Source organism: Aphanomyces invadans (assembly GCF_000520115.1).
Source record: "Aphanomyces invadans strain NJM9701 unplaced genomic scaffold supercont1.7, whole genome shotgun sequence".
NCBI classification, from domain to species: domain Eukaryota; phylum Oomycota; class Saprolegniomycetes; order Saprolegniales; family Verrucalvaceae; genus Aphanomyces; species Aphanomyces invadans.
Window position 1 is genome coordinate 749,926 of NW_008580152.1, and position 15,596 is coordinate 765,521.

The following is a 15,596-nucleotide window of genomic DNA, read 5'->3' on the forward strand; positions in this document are numbered from 1 at the left end:
ACCTACCTCGTGAAAACAGGGTGGGCGGCGGTGATATCTGCACGCGCTCATACAATTCAAGCTCTAGCGCCACGTGGCTTATGGCTGGGAATGGGACGATGACCACTGTAGCGTGGACTGTGGCGAACGTTGTGGAGGTTGTTTTGGTGCGGAGGAGTCTCGATATAGGCAAACCACCGTCTCGCATAGAATGCGGATAGCGTCGGCAAACACACAGCCTACTTGGATGCCTATAAACACACAGCCTTGGATGCCCAAGAGTTTATGGAACCAATGCACCCGTCGTGCATACCGTGGTTTTTTTACGGACACGATGACATTGGATTACCCCCTTCTCGCTGGTACGCCATCCAGTCGTCTGCAGGATCAGCACACAACAATAATATGGTTAAAATTATTCGGTTAACGCCATGAGCTTCTCGTAGGTAGAATTGATAATTCCCCAGGTCACGAGCGACCGTACGAAATTGATGTGGACGCCACGGTAGACCTTTGCCCAGCTGCCCCCTCTCTCGTGGTACGTCAGTTCCAGGGCTTCCATTACGCCCATATGCCGCCGCGTTGCATAGACACTTTGCATGCGGGTTTTGGCCACTACGAAAAGCACGATAAGGTTTACAATGCACACCGCACCACCTCCAGCTTGTATTTGTACCATTGAGTGGAAAGAAGAGCGTACTGAGGAATGCTCCGAGCACAGCGCCGCTGACAAAATCGGCAGCAAACGTGCCGTGGGACGTCGTCGTCAGGGGCAACAAGTCCCTCACAGGTTCACGAAGGCCAAAGAAGATAATGTTGGACGGGGCATTGCGGATCAAGATCGCTGTCACACCACGATAATGTTCGCGGAGGCCGCGGCGCGTGACCTTGACGACAGCATCTGCCGCACTTGAAAACGTTGAGTTGTACTTTGTGGTTTGGAGCAACGTTTGAATCCTCTACACAAGCAATGGTCGTCAGGTTTCGTGAGAAGGCGAAATCGAGACCTCGAATGGTGTCAGAATCGCTTCTGACGTGCCCGAGAGGAATGCCGCGTAATGTGATGTGGATATACCACCAATCTCGGGGCCAAATGTGTCTGTTAACTTGGTGTAGTACGTATTGTACAGCCCAAACATAATGGATTTCGAAACCGCTGCCTGCATCAAAGGCGGACGAACACCGCGGTAGAGCCTTGACCAGCCATCTGCTTGTATACTAGACCACGCGTCGACTGTGGACGTGCCGTACAGCTACAGATAGTTCTAGTTGAGCGTGGGGCAATCAAAATCGGCCGACGAAGGCAGCACCTGCTGTCGAAACATAATCTTGTTTGGGATGAACGTAAGCACAATGTTGATAGCGGCAGCCGTCCCGCCGCAGAGAAACTCGCGCAGATTCGAGTGCCGTTGGAAGAAGCGTTCATCTTCACGAGCAGCAGACGTCGTAGCTGCTTCGACCATGGCGACACCTCTGAGACAGACTTCCTTGCTGGTACCGCGGTCGGAGCTACACCACAGCCCGCCGTTATCCGGATATCCGATGCATGCACCTATTTTGGGTCACGTTATCCGGATTCTTGAAATGACTGGACGTCGTAAACTCCGTTGTCCAATCAAAACACCATATTGTACAATTTTATCCAATCAAACCCGTCAAGAACATGGCGAATTCGCAAACATTGTTGCGTTGGAAGAAAATTTTGGTTCACGTATGAACACCATTTAATACCACGAGATAATGTTGCCAACCAACTCGATGGAGCAGGACGTCGTCATCAGAAGATAAGGTTGTTTGTTGATTTGTAGATTCGCTTGATCCTTCAGAATTCGCTGATATTTTCTATTTTCTCTTCTGTTTTTGTCGATGGTTGCGGTAATACAAAAAGTTCCATGGTGACGATCTAATAGGAATGATGGTCAAGAATATCCGGATGGCCCAAAATTGACAACGTTTCTGCGCGTGGTGGCGTCGGCGGCAAGAGATAGAGGAACTGCTAAACTTGCGCACACGGGCTGATGAATTAGCCAACAAACTCCAGGAGCTAATCCACCTGGACCAACTTGGAAGCAGGCAGCCGACGTCTTGAGCGGCACAACGGGTATCGATTGCGCGCTGCCATCGTTTTTGCCTCCTTGCCGCGGTAGCAGCGTCGTGAGCATACGCAGTTGAGATGGTTTATCGTTGTCATAACAAACTGTTTACCACGGCAACGTGGACGTCGATATGGCAAGATGGTTGTCTTACAATCGACAAACCCAATTGCGTCTCAGTCTCTAGTGGATGCGTCATCGCTGCTCCAACATGACGCAGCTGAATTGGCCGACGACAACCTGCTGTTCTCGGTGTTCTCGGCACAGCCCAATGCTCACCGCAGTGCCGTTGAAACAGAATGGTGCAAATAGTAGTTGACGTCAACTCGCCTGTCATTTTCCCGTGAGCGCTGGGTGCTGTTTGGTGACAATACGAATGCCGCGGAAGTCCTCAAGTGGACTCGCTCGATCCTGCCCACAAGTAAATAGAACCCAAGTTTGCATTGAAACATGATGTGTGATGGTTGCGATGGTATTGACCACAAAGACACGTGCATGACACGGGGAAGCACGGGGCAAAATGTCAGCGCCCTGCCGTGCGAACGCCTAGGTCCGCATAGATTGTTGGGTGTTCTGGAATCATCGTCGACAACCCGGTGGAGTCTACCTCGGACAAGATCCCCCAGTTGCGTAATGCGTTCGTCGAATTCCGTGACTGAATGCATGTCATCGCGGCAATGGTAGCCTAGTCTTGGACCGACATGGTGCCAAACCACGCGAATGCAATAGATCATTGACGTCGGCAAAGAGTACAGCCATATCTTTGGGACCTTGGGCATCAGTGACAGAATGGGGCAGCCACTCGGCGAATAGACTTCAAAGCGGTGCCGCGTGGCTCGAGCAATGGCGAACACCAGCGCGCAATGACATCGTCACGACATGAAGGGCAGTCGAATATCCGTTGCGCTCGGGCGTTAAAACATGCATTCGTTCCCATTAAGCCGGGCAATGAGGATGGTCAAAGATGTAGTGACGGCCTCTTCGCCGCGGCGGAAGCAGATGTGGGCGGATTCATGGCGGTTTCATGTATTCGAAATAGTGTGAAAACATTAAATAGTGTATCGAAAGTATTTGGCGACTTTCGATCTTTTGGAGACAGACGCATGCGCTTGATCAGCGTGGTGGGAGCGACGGCGGTGCCGCTGAGTAAGTAGTTGTCTGATGCGGATGGTTCTGACCTGGTTGAAATAGCTTGGGGCTGGAAGCAATGGAAATGGGAGGGCCAAGGCCCCGGCTCGCGGCGCGGGCATTCCCTCGCGTTGCACGGGTACACAGGTCAACTTTGTGGCGCAGCACTTACCCAGCGCGCGCAGGTCACGCGCCATTATCTTTGGAGGACGCGCGGACGACATTCGAGTTCCTCATGTCCCCAAATCTTACGACACTGTGGAAACCAAAGGACGACTCGAGTTTTCCACATACACCGAACATCCTGGTAGGAACCCGACGTCGACATGGATGCTCACCACACGGTTCCCATGCAGTCAAAGACTCATGCGTCGATGAATCATGCACGGTGCCCATCGGCGTATACTACAACGACGTGTGGGCATACGATATCAGTACATGCTTCTCAGTTTCCTCAACGCGATCCCTCACCGACCACGCTCCCTTCGAGAGAATAGATTGTACTCGATATGCAGACGACAGTTGCGTCGACAAGTCGTGGGTGCAGCTTCACGAAGGACTTCCTTGGGGCGGTACCAAGCCGATGTCTCCTGCAATCGTCGCTCACGGTGTGCCAAGGATGCAACATGCGGTACGGCGCCCTCGTGTGCCCCAAGCCGCCCGAACGCTGGTTTCACAAAGCCGAAGTGTTTCAAGACGCGATGGTCATCTACGGCGGATTTGGAATGCTCTGCACCGACTACTGCGACGATATGTGGTCGAATCGATCGCCTGGAACGTTGTCTTGGCACTCAAACTTCCGTGGGAGCAGGCGGTTCAACTTTGACGACAACTCGTGGACAGAATTGCACGAACTGGGCAACCCGGTCGGCCCTGGGAAGCGGTGGAAATTTTCGTCGTCGGCGACCGCGACTTCCATGTTCCTCTTTGGTGGGTATCGCCTGTGGCACGGCTTTGCTCCTCAAAACAGGTGCGAATTCATTTCAAGAGCGATGACTTGGTTGACGAGTCATGGACTGGTGTAGCGAGGCCAACGCCTGGTCCGACTTGTCCGTGTACCCGCCGGGAGGTTACCTCGACGACTTGTGGCAGCTCCACGTTGGTAGGCGCGTCATCATGATGCACGTCGTCTTGGTGGAGAGTTCTCGGACGCGTCTTGGTGAATGTGTCATATTCTCCCGGGGCGGACGGCTTGTGGCGTCGTCGAGTTGCCGTCATGAAATCGTCGAATGGATCGTGGTAGGCAATGGATCATGGGTGCAGCGGGTTCCAAAACCGACGTGCGACGCCTTGTCTGAGGTAATTACAGGACGGCGATTACCGCTTTTCGAGCATCTTCTTCAAATCCTGACCGTGAGAGCAGACGTGTTCGATCGAGTGGCCGCCAGGTCGAGCCGGCCACGCGTCGGTGGTCTTGCGCGATGGATTGTAAGCTGCGCGCCGACGGCACGTTCCCCGTTGAGGTCGTCGGGCTGTAGGTACATTTACGGCGGATATCGGACATTCTTCCCGTATCCTGCCACGGATGGCCGTGGCGGCGGCCGTGGAGTGCTGGACGGCGCCAGTCCAGGTACGACATCTACCCGCGCATGGCACGTATGCGTTGCATCGGGCATGGACTCGTCGACGCGCCACTGACAGCACGGGTGGACATGACGATATCGTGATTCGAATGCTAGGGTACACCCCATTTCCCACGAATCCGTACTACCTCAGCGACCTGTGGGTGTACAACCTCTCGACGGGGGTGTGGAGAGAAATGGCGCCTCGATATGGCACGAGGCCAGGGCCACGTGCAGAACATTCCCTGGTCCGTGTGCATCTGGCCCGTGCACACCAACTCATGTGGTCGAGCTAGGTCGCTGCCGGCGACGTGTTTGTCTTGTTTGGCGGGTATCGCTCCAACTATTACTACGAAGACACGTGGCACTTCAACACCAGTACGCATCGACAACGTCATGTCGTCGATAGAGGTTTGGACTTGGCGCGCCGACAACGACTGCATGCATAGCGGCGTCCCAGTGGCTTCAACAAGAAGCATTTATCCACGCATTGTACCCACCCAACTGCACCGACGACCTGGCGGCGAGGGCCGATGCATTCAGCGGAACGTATCGGTACATACCCCATGGAACGATCTATCGACGCGACATGGGCGTGTAGGCCGTACGTGGCCGTAAACGACACGTCCAAGTCGGTCGACCAGCTGGAGAAGGAAGCGCACTACGGCACAGCGACAGTACGTGGCTCGCGACGAACGAGTGGACCTCAACTTTGTTGGTCAGTTCTCGGTGATCGCGGTCCCGACCAGAGGTGTCGTCGGCGTCCCCGGTGTGCCCACCGCTACGTTGCGATCGTTGAACAACGTGGCATTGTAGACACATTCTATGCTCAAGCCAGGCGGAAAGCTCCTGGGTGGGACGGATGCCGCGACCGCATCGATCAACGGTACGAAGCCGCGGGCAAGTGTGCGCCATGTTCCATCGTCTGACGCCGTCGCGGCGATCTAGCACCGACTTGCCGTGGATGTTGCAGTGGTCGCGGCCAGCGCAGCGTGCGGGCCACATGGCAGTCTACCACGCGGTGCGTGTGTGTCTCTGTGGTGTTTGTGTCCTTGACTGTATGTGGCGCATCTCTTTAGGAATATCAACTCATGCTGCTCTACGGCGGCTATGGTACGACCATCGGCCATCTCTTGACGGTGGTGCTGTCCATCACTCGATTCCAAAGGCGTGATGCAAGAAGAACTGTATACTGCCAACTCGTCGACGGCTGCTTTCACGTACGGCGACTGGTGGTCGTACAGGTTGGCACGACCCGATACCAGCATCTCGGACGAACCGTTCGTAGTTTGGCCAACTGCATCAAGAACTGCAGCTTGCACGGGGTGTGCTCGTACGGGCGGTGCATTTGCGACGAAGGGTACTATGGCGTCGACTGCTCCAACATGTACGATCATGCCGTGTGATGCACCTCCCGTGACATGACCACGTGCGCAGCACATGCCCTGGAAGCGTGTGTGCATTCAACGACATGACAAAGGGCACGAGTTGCGTGCACTGCTGCTTCTCGGGTGCGGCGTCGACGTGATTTTCGTGCGTCGATCGCATATTGTGGTAGGATTTGAGCACACGGACAACGACACATACGTGCCCAACATTCAAAAGGCGCCGTGCACACCAACCAACACGCACTACTCGAACGGGTACGTGCGCGGTCTCTCTCGACAACGTGCGGCATGATACAGTCGTCGAAAAGCGTGTGCGACGGGTTTGGTCAGTGCATTTGCCGACCGCCGTTCATCGGGGTAAGCATGTTGTCCGTCTACCACGGCGGTCGCCGGGACTGAAACTTGTGGACCAGGCAGACTGTTCGATTCGAAATTGCGCGCACAATTGCTCGGGCCACGGGTTTTGCAGGTGCGTCCGACTCGACTCGACGCATGGGATCATGGTCATGGCAGCGCCGAGTTTCCGATCTCGCGGTGTTTGTGCGATCCTGGATGGGCGGGCAAGTACTGCGATCAGCGTACGTCGCAACGTTGTCGTAGCCACATTTGACGCGGTGGGGTGTCAGGGGTGTGCTTGAACAACTGCTCGTATCCAAATGGCGTGTGTGTAAACGGGTCGTGCTTTTGCTCGATGCTGTACGAGCCGTACAACAACACCCTCGAGTATTTTCCGTTTCTCGGCGACGACTGCTCGTTCATGCTGCCGTTCAACAGCGCCAGGCAAGCTTCGTTTGGACTGGCATGGGTCGGAGCAATCATTGTGTACCTCGCATGGGAAGCGCATGGGTAGTGTGGCCCACCAACGACATCACGCTCCGTCGGTCGTCGCGATTGAAACCCGTGGCGACGACGATGGGCACGGTCCACATTGCAAACAACTCGGCACACGACCCATTTTTTACGCGGCGTATTCGACTGCGCTTTGGCCAGTGGAATATACATGCCATCGCCGATAACGCAATCGCATCTTGTGTTCACGTTCCCAATGTATACATGCACTACGACCGGGCTCAATCCCCGAGAAGATTCCCAACATCGGCGTCGCCCCAGTCATCCGCTTCTACGACCTGTGGGTGAGCCATGGCGATTCATGCCGTCGTACCATCGGCTTTTTCCTTTCGAATCGATTTGGGGCTGGTCGATGCTATTGTATCCATGGTCAGAACATCCCAACCATGCCTCCTGGCCGTGTCGTTATTACCGGTGGATGACATGGGCTTGGGCACGGCGTAGTCGTCCGCATCGACGGCAAAGCTCTTGTTGTTTTCTTCCCGATTCGATGCGGCACCGTCGCGATGCGCCGAAGGATGGTCGTACACGCCTACAAAGACGCGTTCACGTGGCGTCGGTCCAGTGGATCGATTCGTACTGCTATCCGTGTGCTGGTTGTTGGCTTCGCCACGGCGGCCGCCCGCCGACCCCCCTCGTTCATTTTGTCCTGCCGTCCACACAAGAATCATTCACGCGTCGTTGCAACGAGACGATCGTCGCACCACTGGCAGGTCGGCTCACGTTTGGCTGCTGCTGCTGGCTGGTAGGTGGTGACCCATTCGACGCTGCGGTCGCATTCAGTTGCGAGTTGATTTTCGCGGCGTTTTCTAGCCACACGTCGTCAAAGCACCCAGTTGGACCTGGGCGAGGTACCGCGTTCGAGTTTGGCGAGCGCGTGCTGGTGATGCTCGTACTTTTGGCCCAAATCTTTGCAAATCGCGACCAAATATCGGAGGCACTCGAGGTTGTCGGGGTAGTCGACGTGGATTTGCTCGTACAGGACTAGCGCCTTTTGATACGCCCCCATGCGGCGATGGCAGCTCGTCACCATGAGGCGCCACTTCACTTCAGTCGGTTGGATTTGCGCCGCCCGTTCAAAGAACTGGATCGCTTTCTCGTACAGCTCGCTCTTGACATACCACACGCCGAGCCACGATATGACGTCCAGGTTGACGGGGAAATGCCGGTACGACTCGAGGTGGTAGTGGAAAGCTTGGGTTTCGTCGTCATCTTTGTTAAAGATCTGGCCCATGCGCGCAAGGACGCCCGGGTCGGCAATGTTCTTGGCCGACCCAAAGCACGACAGCAGGATGTTAAACCTACCAAATTCCCGTGAACGGCCAACGCGACCTGTGACAATTGCACTACCACTTGGCGGCCTGGCGGTAGTTGCCCATCATGTCATGCAAGTTGGCTATTTGGTAGAGGACCTAGCGCAGCGTGTGAGGCTGAGCAAAGTGTTGTGCTGAGCGGACACCTCTGTGTTGGTTGGCACGATGCTGTGCAGCTTCTCAAATGCTTGGAGCGCTTCGTTTAGCACGCCAATCTTGATATTGACCAAGCCCAAGTTGAAGATTGCTTCGATGCAGTCCGCCTCGACCCCTACAACCACATCGTCGGCTGCAACGACCGCATCGTAGCATCGTCGGCGTACCGATCGCTTCCAAGTACAGCTCCTTGGCCCGTTCGCACTCGTTCTTGATGTACAAACAATTGCCCTTGTTCACGAGCGCCTTGGCGTTGTAGCGTTGGTGGCGCACAGCCAGGGACGCAAATTTGTCGGCTTGCGCATAGTCGCCCTCGACAAAGTACAGGAAGCTCAAGTTTGTCGCGGCCATCGCTTTGAGCGCCGGGTCCTTCTTCTCGAACGCTTTGAGGACCTCGATCGCTTTGTCAAAGTCCTTGTTCTTCAAAAAGTGCAGCGCCTTGCAGATTTCCCTACGACAAACACGTCGACATCGCCATCGCATTGGATCCGGCGGTACATTTCGCTCGCGATCGGTTCGTGGTCGACTTTCATGGCGTCGATAACCCAATTGTATCCGGCGAGCCAGTCCTTCTTGTCGAGCGCAGGAGCGCACAACTTGGCCGCGGTCAGGATGAATTCGGTGGCTTTTTTCTGGCGCGCGCGAATCTCCGCCTTGAGGCTACGGCCATCGACACGCAAATCGTCCAAGAAGGGTTCGCCGTGTGGGTATGTTTACGCACCCGTCCTTTTTCAAGTGCACGACGGCCGGCACGCCCGTCGGGATGTCGCCGTCCTTGCTTTCGTCGTCCTGGCTATCGTCGTCGCTCACGCCTGGTCCATGGAAATTCGGCCACCGATGCATTTCGAGAGACAATAATCGCACGTACCCTCCATGGGGATTCCGATGAGGTTGGTAAACCCGCGGCGCATCTTGTCGTGCTCCCCGATCGCATAGTAGCAAATGATGAGGTTGAATCCAGACTGGAAGTCCGGGTTGCCCTCCATGATATCTTCAAACGTTGTCGCAGCGTCCTGGTAGTGGCCGAGCTTGATTTGTGCCGACCCGATGTTCTTCTTGATGTTGTATCGGATTTCCTTGGACGTGTTGGGGATTTGATCGAGCGCCATGCGGTACATGCGAATCGCGGTCGGGTACTGCTGCTGCTCAAAGTAAATATTGCCCTAGTGCCATCGCCCCATCAGCCACGGTGTCCCGATAGACGATCGAGGAGAGACCATGTTCACCCGCAGGCGGCCCCCTTGCGGGTACTGCTTGTTTTTCACGATCGGCGTGTAACTACAGCCCGTCATTCCCAGCCATTGAATCGCCTTTGCCTCGTCGAATGGATGGCGCACACGACTCTACCTTTGAATTGCTTCTTTCCACAGCCCGTTCAGGTGGTACGCGTTCGCCAGATTGAAAAACACGGCATACGTCAGGTCGATGTTGGTCATGTCGGTGAGCCCGTGTGTTTCGCAGTGCTTGGTGAACGCGCGCTCCTTCTTGCCCTACTCGTCGCCGTCGTAAGCCCTCGATCCGTCGCGCTCGACGCACTACCGCTTCTTTCGCCAGCCGCAGTGCTTCTTCGTTGTTGTGCTTGACCGCGGCCTCGGAACTCTGCTCGATCAGCGAGTTGACGAGCTTTTCCATGTCTCGAGCGGTCTCCTTGGGGGAGTTTTCGGCCTTTTCAGCGAGCGGCGGCGCTGGTGCCTTGCGCGCTTCGCCGAGCGGGTCAAAGACTCGTTGGCCAGCGGCGGTCTTGGGATTCGACTATTGGATCGTGTAAATGTCGATTCGGTCGTGTACCCATTCATGGTGCAAAGAACGGCCCGTTTGAAACTCACCGAAAAACCCGCACCAGTGACCGACGTCATGGGGCGCGCGACTTCACCGCCGCCTTGCTGCCCGGTTTGCAAACGTGCCGTGGGCATCATCTGACGGCCCATTTGAGACGGCGGGGCGCGAAATGCTGTCCCTGGAGGGTTGCTTCCACCCGCTTGACCTGTCTGGCCAGACTTGAAGTAGCTCGATTGGTGCATCGACGCCGTTTGTGGAGGTGCTAAATCGATCGAGTAGTTGAAGCCTTCGTACAGATCTTCGTCGTCGTCATCCATCATCGCCGCCTGGTGCTGCTTGCCGCGGTTGTTGTACCCATAGGCGCTCATCGTGCGCTCCTGGGCGTATGCGATGGTTCCCAAACGACGCTTCGAAGATATGGCAATTCACACCGTAACCGTCCACAGCACACAAGACATCGATCGTTTCGCCCTTGATCGAGTTGGAGCGTTCTAGTGGCATATTCGCCTTTGACATGGTGTCGGCGAGTGGGTTCCTTGCCCGGCAACTACAGTGACCTGACGTACTGAACGAACTCGCCAACGAGGCGACACTGGTCGTCGTCGCGGCGTTAGTGTATCGAGCTCAACTGGAATGGAATGCACTTCGCAGTGTCACAAAGCACCAGGACCATGGATTCTCGCTCCATGTTGTCAACCCTCCTTGCCACCAACACAAGAGGTGCGGCCTCGGGAATTGCGTGCATTGCACCCTTCAATATTCGACGCGAGCTCTCCGACCATCGACGGACTGCACTCACCGCTCTGAGCACGGACCGGTATCCATATCTAGACGTGACATTCCTTCGCCCTCTACCTGCAAACGTCACGAGCACGCCTCAACATGGCGCATGCGCACATGAGCCTTGAACCGTCGCGGCGGCGGTGGGAAAAACGGCCTGCGCCTCTCGTATCCGGACATGATCGTTGCAGCATCCGGACAAGTATGATCATCCGCCCAGTCGACGACAACAGCGCCGCCTCCATCGACCTGGGCGGCGCGGCGACTGTGCGGGCCGTGTGGATCGTGTCGACGATATGTGGGGTCGTGCTGCTTCTCGTGGGTGTTTCGTCGGCTCTGTCGCCGTCGCCGTCGATTAGTCTTGTGCTACCTCGACTCGTCTTGGCTCGGACAACTCAAGGCGTGGGGGACACGGCGTGGGGGACACGGTGGCGCTTGCGAACCTTGTCGTGGGTTACCTCTTTGCGGGCTTTTGGATTCATTGCCGTGAACGAACGGTGTCTCTATGGACGAAGTTGGTGGGGTGGAGTGTTGCTGTCGTGTGCGTCGGGAACTTGGCCCTCGTGGCGTACGTATTGCACGCCGTCATGGACTGTGACGGCGACTGGTCCGTGTTTTGGCTTGGGCGGCGGTCTGCGCGCTCCAGGCACTCCCCCATCCCAGCGTTCGATCCTAACGTGTAAAGATCTTGAATAACACACAACACCCTTCCCATCCATCCATCTCGTCCCTTTCGGTGGCCGGTCGTCGTCCGCGATTTGTAACCGATGTCTGTTTCATCATGGCCATGGGCGGTTTCGCCGTCCTACCACGTCAAGCGTCGTTTATCACGAACGGTCGACCTCCGCGCGGGCCACCGCCGCCGCTTCCAGCCGTCGTCGTCGTCCTTCCTGCATGCACCCCGAGCTATCGACAGCCGCCGCCGCCGCCACCAAGTAGCTGCGCCTCTCCCCGTGACCATGTCGAAGATTGCGCCGAGGCCTTCTATCGCGCGCAAAGCGAGCATCGAGCAGAAAGTGGTTGACAAAGTGCTCGATCGAGTCACAGCGCTCGGACCCGTGCCGGTGCGGAGCAAGAGCCCGACCCCGCTCATGTCCCAAGGCAGTCGCGGCGGAACTGCACACAACCTGCGCCGCCACACAGCGTTTCGGCCTGTGGAGCCGCCCAAGCGGCCCTCCGCGGTGGCAGATGCAAAAGACTCGATGGACGAAAAGGTCCGGCGATCGTCGATGGGGCTGGCGACCGCTTTGTTCTACCCGCAGTCCGCCGCCGACCGCAACGAGTCGTCGATGATCACCAAGCTCATGGAGGAAAAGTACGGCTTCAACTACCTGACCAACGAGTTTTCAGCCAACTTTCTCGTTGAGTGCGAGTATCAAAACTACTACACGCAGATCAACCTGACGTCGGCATGCAACTTTAGCCTGTTCTTGTGGCTCATCTGGGTCGCGTCGACAGGGCTGGATTTGTACTTGCTCGTAAACGCGGACGATGGCCAAGAGGACGCGATCCAGTCGGCGCGGCGAAGCGTGTACTTTTCGCTGCCATTCCTCGTGCCGACGCCGTTTCTGGTCGCGTTGTGCCGGTACAAGCAGTACGAGCAGCACATGCAGTCGATTTTCAACGTGATCGTGCACTGCTTTGCGCTGTCGCTGATGGGCGGCGGGTTCTTTTGCACGACGGACCAAATGAAAGAGTTTACGTCGAAGAACATGAACCTGATCATGGAGTACGCGATCGGGATGAACACTGTCGCGAACGCCGCGATCGGGTTCGTCGCCAACACGACCGTCGCGTCCATGGTGCCCGGCGGGGACCCGTCCGTCGTTGTGCACATGGCCGACCAGTCGCTCCATTTTGCGCTGCAAACAGCCACAGGGGGCGTCGCCTTCCTCCAAAACCTGTCGTACCCGGCGCTCGGCGGCTCGCCTGGCGCCACCATCGTCCTTGCCAACCTTGTCTTGAACGGCACCCAAAAATTCAACCTGAACAACAGCACGACGTGGTGGCGGTTCCCCAACCGGCATGGCACCTTGGCCGAGATCTTGACCTACTTTATCCTGGACGTGATGCTACCGTTCTCGCAACTCAACTCGAATTTGGTCCGGCCGATTGTGGTCCTGATCGCTGCTCCCATGTTTCACCTGAACGCGGCGCACTACATCGTGGTCGCGTTCAACGTGAACCTGTTCTACTGCATCGTGCTCTCGATGACGTACCCCGTGTCGAGCTCGAGTTTTCTCATGCGGTGCAAATTTTACCTCGTGTTTGTGTTGGCGACGCTGACCGTGATCATGGTGTACCGGGCGCGGCAGAGCGACAGGTACACACCCACCGACGACAGCACAAGTCGGGCATGGTGGCGCGCATGCGCCGAGTTGGCACTTGTCGAGATGACTGTGTGGACTGCGTAGGTTTATGCGGCTCAACTATTTGAACGTGCGGTCCGTGAAAGAAGAAGTGCGCATCACGCAAGCGCAAAAAGAGCAAATTCAAAACGAGAACCGATCGCTCAAACGCATGCTGCAGGCGCATAACGCAGGCACGAACGACATGGTACGATAAGGATGTCGACGCGGTCGTCCGCCGACGTGTGCGTGTCGTTGTAGCTCGATTTGGACTCGCCCATGGCCAAAGTCATCACGGACCTGACCAAGATCCAGCAAAACACGGCGCTCGACAAGAGTCTCCAGGCCAACTTGAGCGAAATCGTGACGCTGTTGACGAAACAAGGCCACAACTTGTTCGCCCCCGACATCCACGAACAGCTCAAGTACACTCGCTCTCGCGTATTGATGTTGTCTGAGGCGTCTTGCAGGGGCAAAAGCGGCGACGTCGACATTGATGACGATACCAAGGGGTGGGCGACCACAGTGCTCGCGAGCAAATCGTACCAGCGCAACAACAACCGTCGGTCGTCGACTCAAGTCGATGAAGAGACCGAGGGCGTGATGGCATCGATCAACCTCCACTCGGACGTGCGGCCGCCGGACGAGGACGTCCTGTCCAAGATTAACGCCATGATGATCGCGTACGGGTGGAACGTCGACATGCACGAGTACGTCCTCACGTCGGCGGCAGCGCAGACGTCTCATGGCGCTGCGGTAGAGTCGCCGAGATGGCCCAAGGCAACCCGATCTCGTACGTGACGTTTGTGATCTTTGAGCGGCACAACTTGTTTACGTCGTGCTCGGTCGAGCGCAACGTGATGCTCAATTTCTTTTGGTTCATCGACGCGGGGTACCTCCCCAACCCTTACGTACGTCTGCGACGTTGCCACAGTGCATGACGGGAAACCATAGCACAACAACTGCCATGCTGCCGACGTCGTCAACTACGTCGAGTTTATGCTGTCGGCGGTCGACGGCGGCTTCATCATGACGCTGCTCAACATGCAGGAAGTGTTTGCGGCCATCGTGGCCGCGGCAATCCATGATTTTCGGCATCCGGTACGTCCATGCGGCGCGTGGTGTGGGGATGTGGATGGCGGGAGGCATCGTGTGTTGGAGTGACTCGTCACGGGATGCTGCTGTGTGGCAGGGCAAATCCAACAACTTTCTCGTCAAGTCCGGGCATAGCCTTGCCGTCAGGTACAGCGATGCGTCCGTGTTGGAGCGCATGCACTTGGCGGAATCGTTTTTCCTCGCGTCCGAGCCGCAGTTCAACCTTTTCAGGTACCATGCGATTTGTTGCAAGCGAGTTGCGGGAACGAGTGCGTGCGACCTCATGCCGATTGGCGTCTAGTGGGATGAAGCCGAAACAGTACACGGAAGTGCGCAAGGCCATCATTGAGATGGTATTGACCACGGACCTGTCGGTGCACTTGCAACTCGTGGGCAGCTTGAAGACCGCGCTGCTGTCGCAAAACAAGAATGACGTGATGGAGTCGCCGATGATGCTGATGAAGGTCATCATCAAGTGTGCCGACATTGGCCACTCGTCAAAGTCGACGCTGCTGCATGCAAGGTGGTCCGAGCTCATCATTGAAGAGTTCTTCCTGCAGGGCGACGAGGAGAAGGAACTCGGGATGGAGATCAGTCCGTTTATGAACCGGGCGTCCGAAAACAGCGCCAAGAATCAAGTCGGGTTCTTTGAGTTTATCATTTTGCCGTTCTTCGACGTTGTCGCGGAGATCTTGTTCACGCCGGGGTTCAAGCCGATCTTGGACCAAGTGCACAGCAACTACAACTTGTGGAAGAAGGCCGAGATGCTCCAGCTCAAGAACATCAAGGACATTTTGGATCAAGTGTTTTGCGTAGACGAACACCGCGTCGGAAGTGCCCAAGTCAACCGTATCAGCTTTGTCCCACGGCCGTCGCATATCGCCTTGCACACAAACCCCAGCGGTACACCCGCAACTCCAGTTGCCCATGCGACGCCACCAAGCTCCCCCACCACCGCTCCACACAGCCCCACCAACTATACGAATGCACTACCACCAAGCTTGGCGCCGACCGTGGAAGAGCCCTCATCAACGCCTCCCCACTTGCCAACGTGATGTTGTCTCAATGGTAGACAATTGAAATCTGTTACATTTTTGAGTTCGTGACTGTTCAAGATACGCCGACG

General features: G+C 56.2%; 5 protein-coding genes across 6 annotated transcripts; 2 read left to right on the forward strand and 3 right to left on the reverse strand.

The window, feature by feature from the left end:
* Positions 1-366: 366 nt before the first annotated feature.
* On the reverse strand, positions 367-1,506 carry H310_04426. Of its 2 annotated transcripts, XM_008868774.1 has the most exons (4): positions 1,290-1,506; positions 987-1,232; positions 656-938; positions 367-594 (listed from the first exon to the last, which is right to left on the reverse strand). In XM_008868774.1, the coding sequence occupies exons 1-4, from the start codon at positions 1,440-1,442 to the stop codon at positions 395-397; spliced, it is 882 nt and encodes a 293-aa protein (XP_008866996.1). In that variant the 5' UTR covers positions 1,443-1,506; the 3' UTR covers positions 367-394. The 2 variants fall into 2 exon arrangements, with proteins under 2 accessions (XP_008866996.1, XP_008866997.1); XM_008868775.1 differs by having other exon boundaries at positions 987-1,506.
* A 465-nt stretch (positions 1,507-1,971) lies between these two features.
* On the reverse strand, positions 1,972-2,977 carry H310_04427 (hypothetical protein). The gene has a single exon (XM_008868776.1). It carries the CDS (start codon positions 2,849-2,851, stop codon positions 2,348-2,350), a length of 504 nt encoding a protein of 167 aa, XP_008866998.1. The 5' UTR covers positions 2,852-2,977; the 3' UTR covers positions 1,972-2,347.
* Positions 2,978-3,175: 198 nt separating this feature from the next.
* Positions 3,176-7,000, forward strand: H310_04428 (hypothetical protein; the record flags this gene model as incomplete). Its single annotated transcript, XM_008868777.1, has 27 exons — positions 3,176-3,218; positions 3,264-3,339; positions 3,386-3,507; positions 3,557-3,634; positions 3,698-3,772; positions 3,819-3,957; positions 4,012-4,170; positions 4,226-4,302; positions 4,444-4,499; positions 4,564-4,628; positions 4,679-4,770; positions 4,880-5,010; positions 5,059-5,140; positions 5,212-5,317; positions 5,364-5,439; positions 5,486-5,531; positions 5,579-5,648; positions 5,711-5,783; positions 5,842-5,875; positions 5,931-6,006; positions 6,051-6,149; positions 6,200-6,273; positions 6,321-6,405; positions 6,459-6,507; positions 6,564-6,619; positions 6,664-6,728; positions 6,777-7,000. 27 exons carry the CDS (start codon positions 3,176-3,178, stop codon positions 6,998-7,000), a joined length of 2,328 nt encoding a protein of 775 aa, XP_008866999.1.
* A 220-nt stretch (positions 7,001-7,220) lies between these two features.
* H310_04429 (hypothetical protein) lies at positions 7,221-10,615 on the reverse strand (the record flags this gene model as incomplete). The annotated part of the gene is made up of 16 exons (XM_008868778.1): positions 7,221-7,270; positions 7,313-7,354; positions 7,412-7,531; positions 7,580-7,648; positions 7,704-7,808; positions 7,855-8,300; positions 8,350-8,411; positions 8,459-8,583; positions 8,636-8,919; positions 8,967-9,128; positions 9,190-9,280; positions 9,337-9,631; positions 9,686-9,746; positions 9,816-9,958; positions 10,008-10,220; positions 10,295-10,615. 16 exons carry the CDS (start codon positions 10,613-10,615, stop codon positions 7,221-7,223), a joined length of 2,589 nt encoding a protein of 862 aa, XP_008867000.1.
* A 1,145-nt stretch (positions 10,616-11,760) lies between these two features.
* Positions 11,761-15,575, forward strand: H310_04430 (hypothetical protein). Its single transcript, XM_008868779.1, has 8 exons — positions 11,761-13,350; positions 13,442-13,583; positions 13,637-13,800; positions 13,846-14,085; positions 14,136-14,286; positions 14,330-14,476; positions 14,568-14,701; positions 14,772-15,575. The coding sequence occupies exons 1-8, from the start codon at positions 11,795-11,797 to the stop codon at positions 15,523-15,525; spliced, it is 3,288 nt and encodes a 1,095-aa protein (XP_008867001.1). The 5' UTR covers positions 11,761-11,794; the 3' UTR covers positions 15,526-15,575.
* The last annotated feature ends 21 nt before the right edge of the window (positions 15,576-15,596 follow it).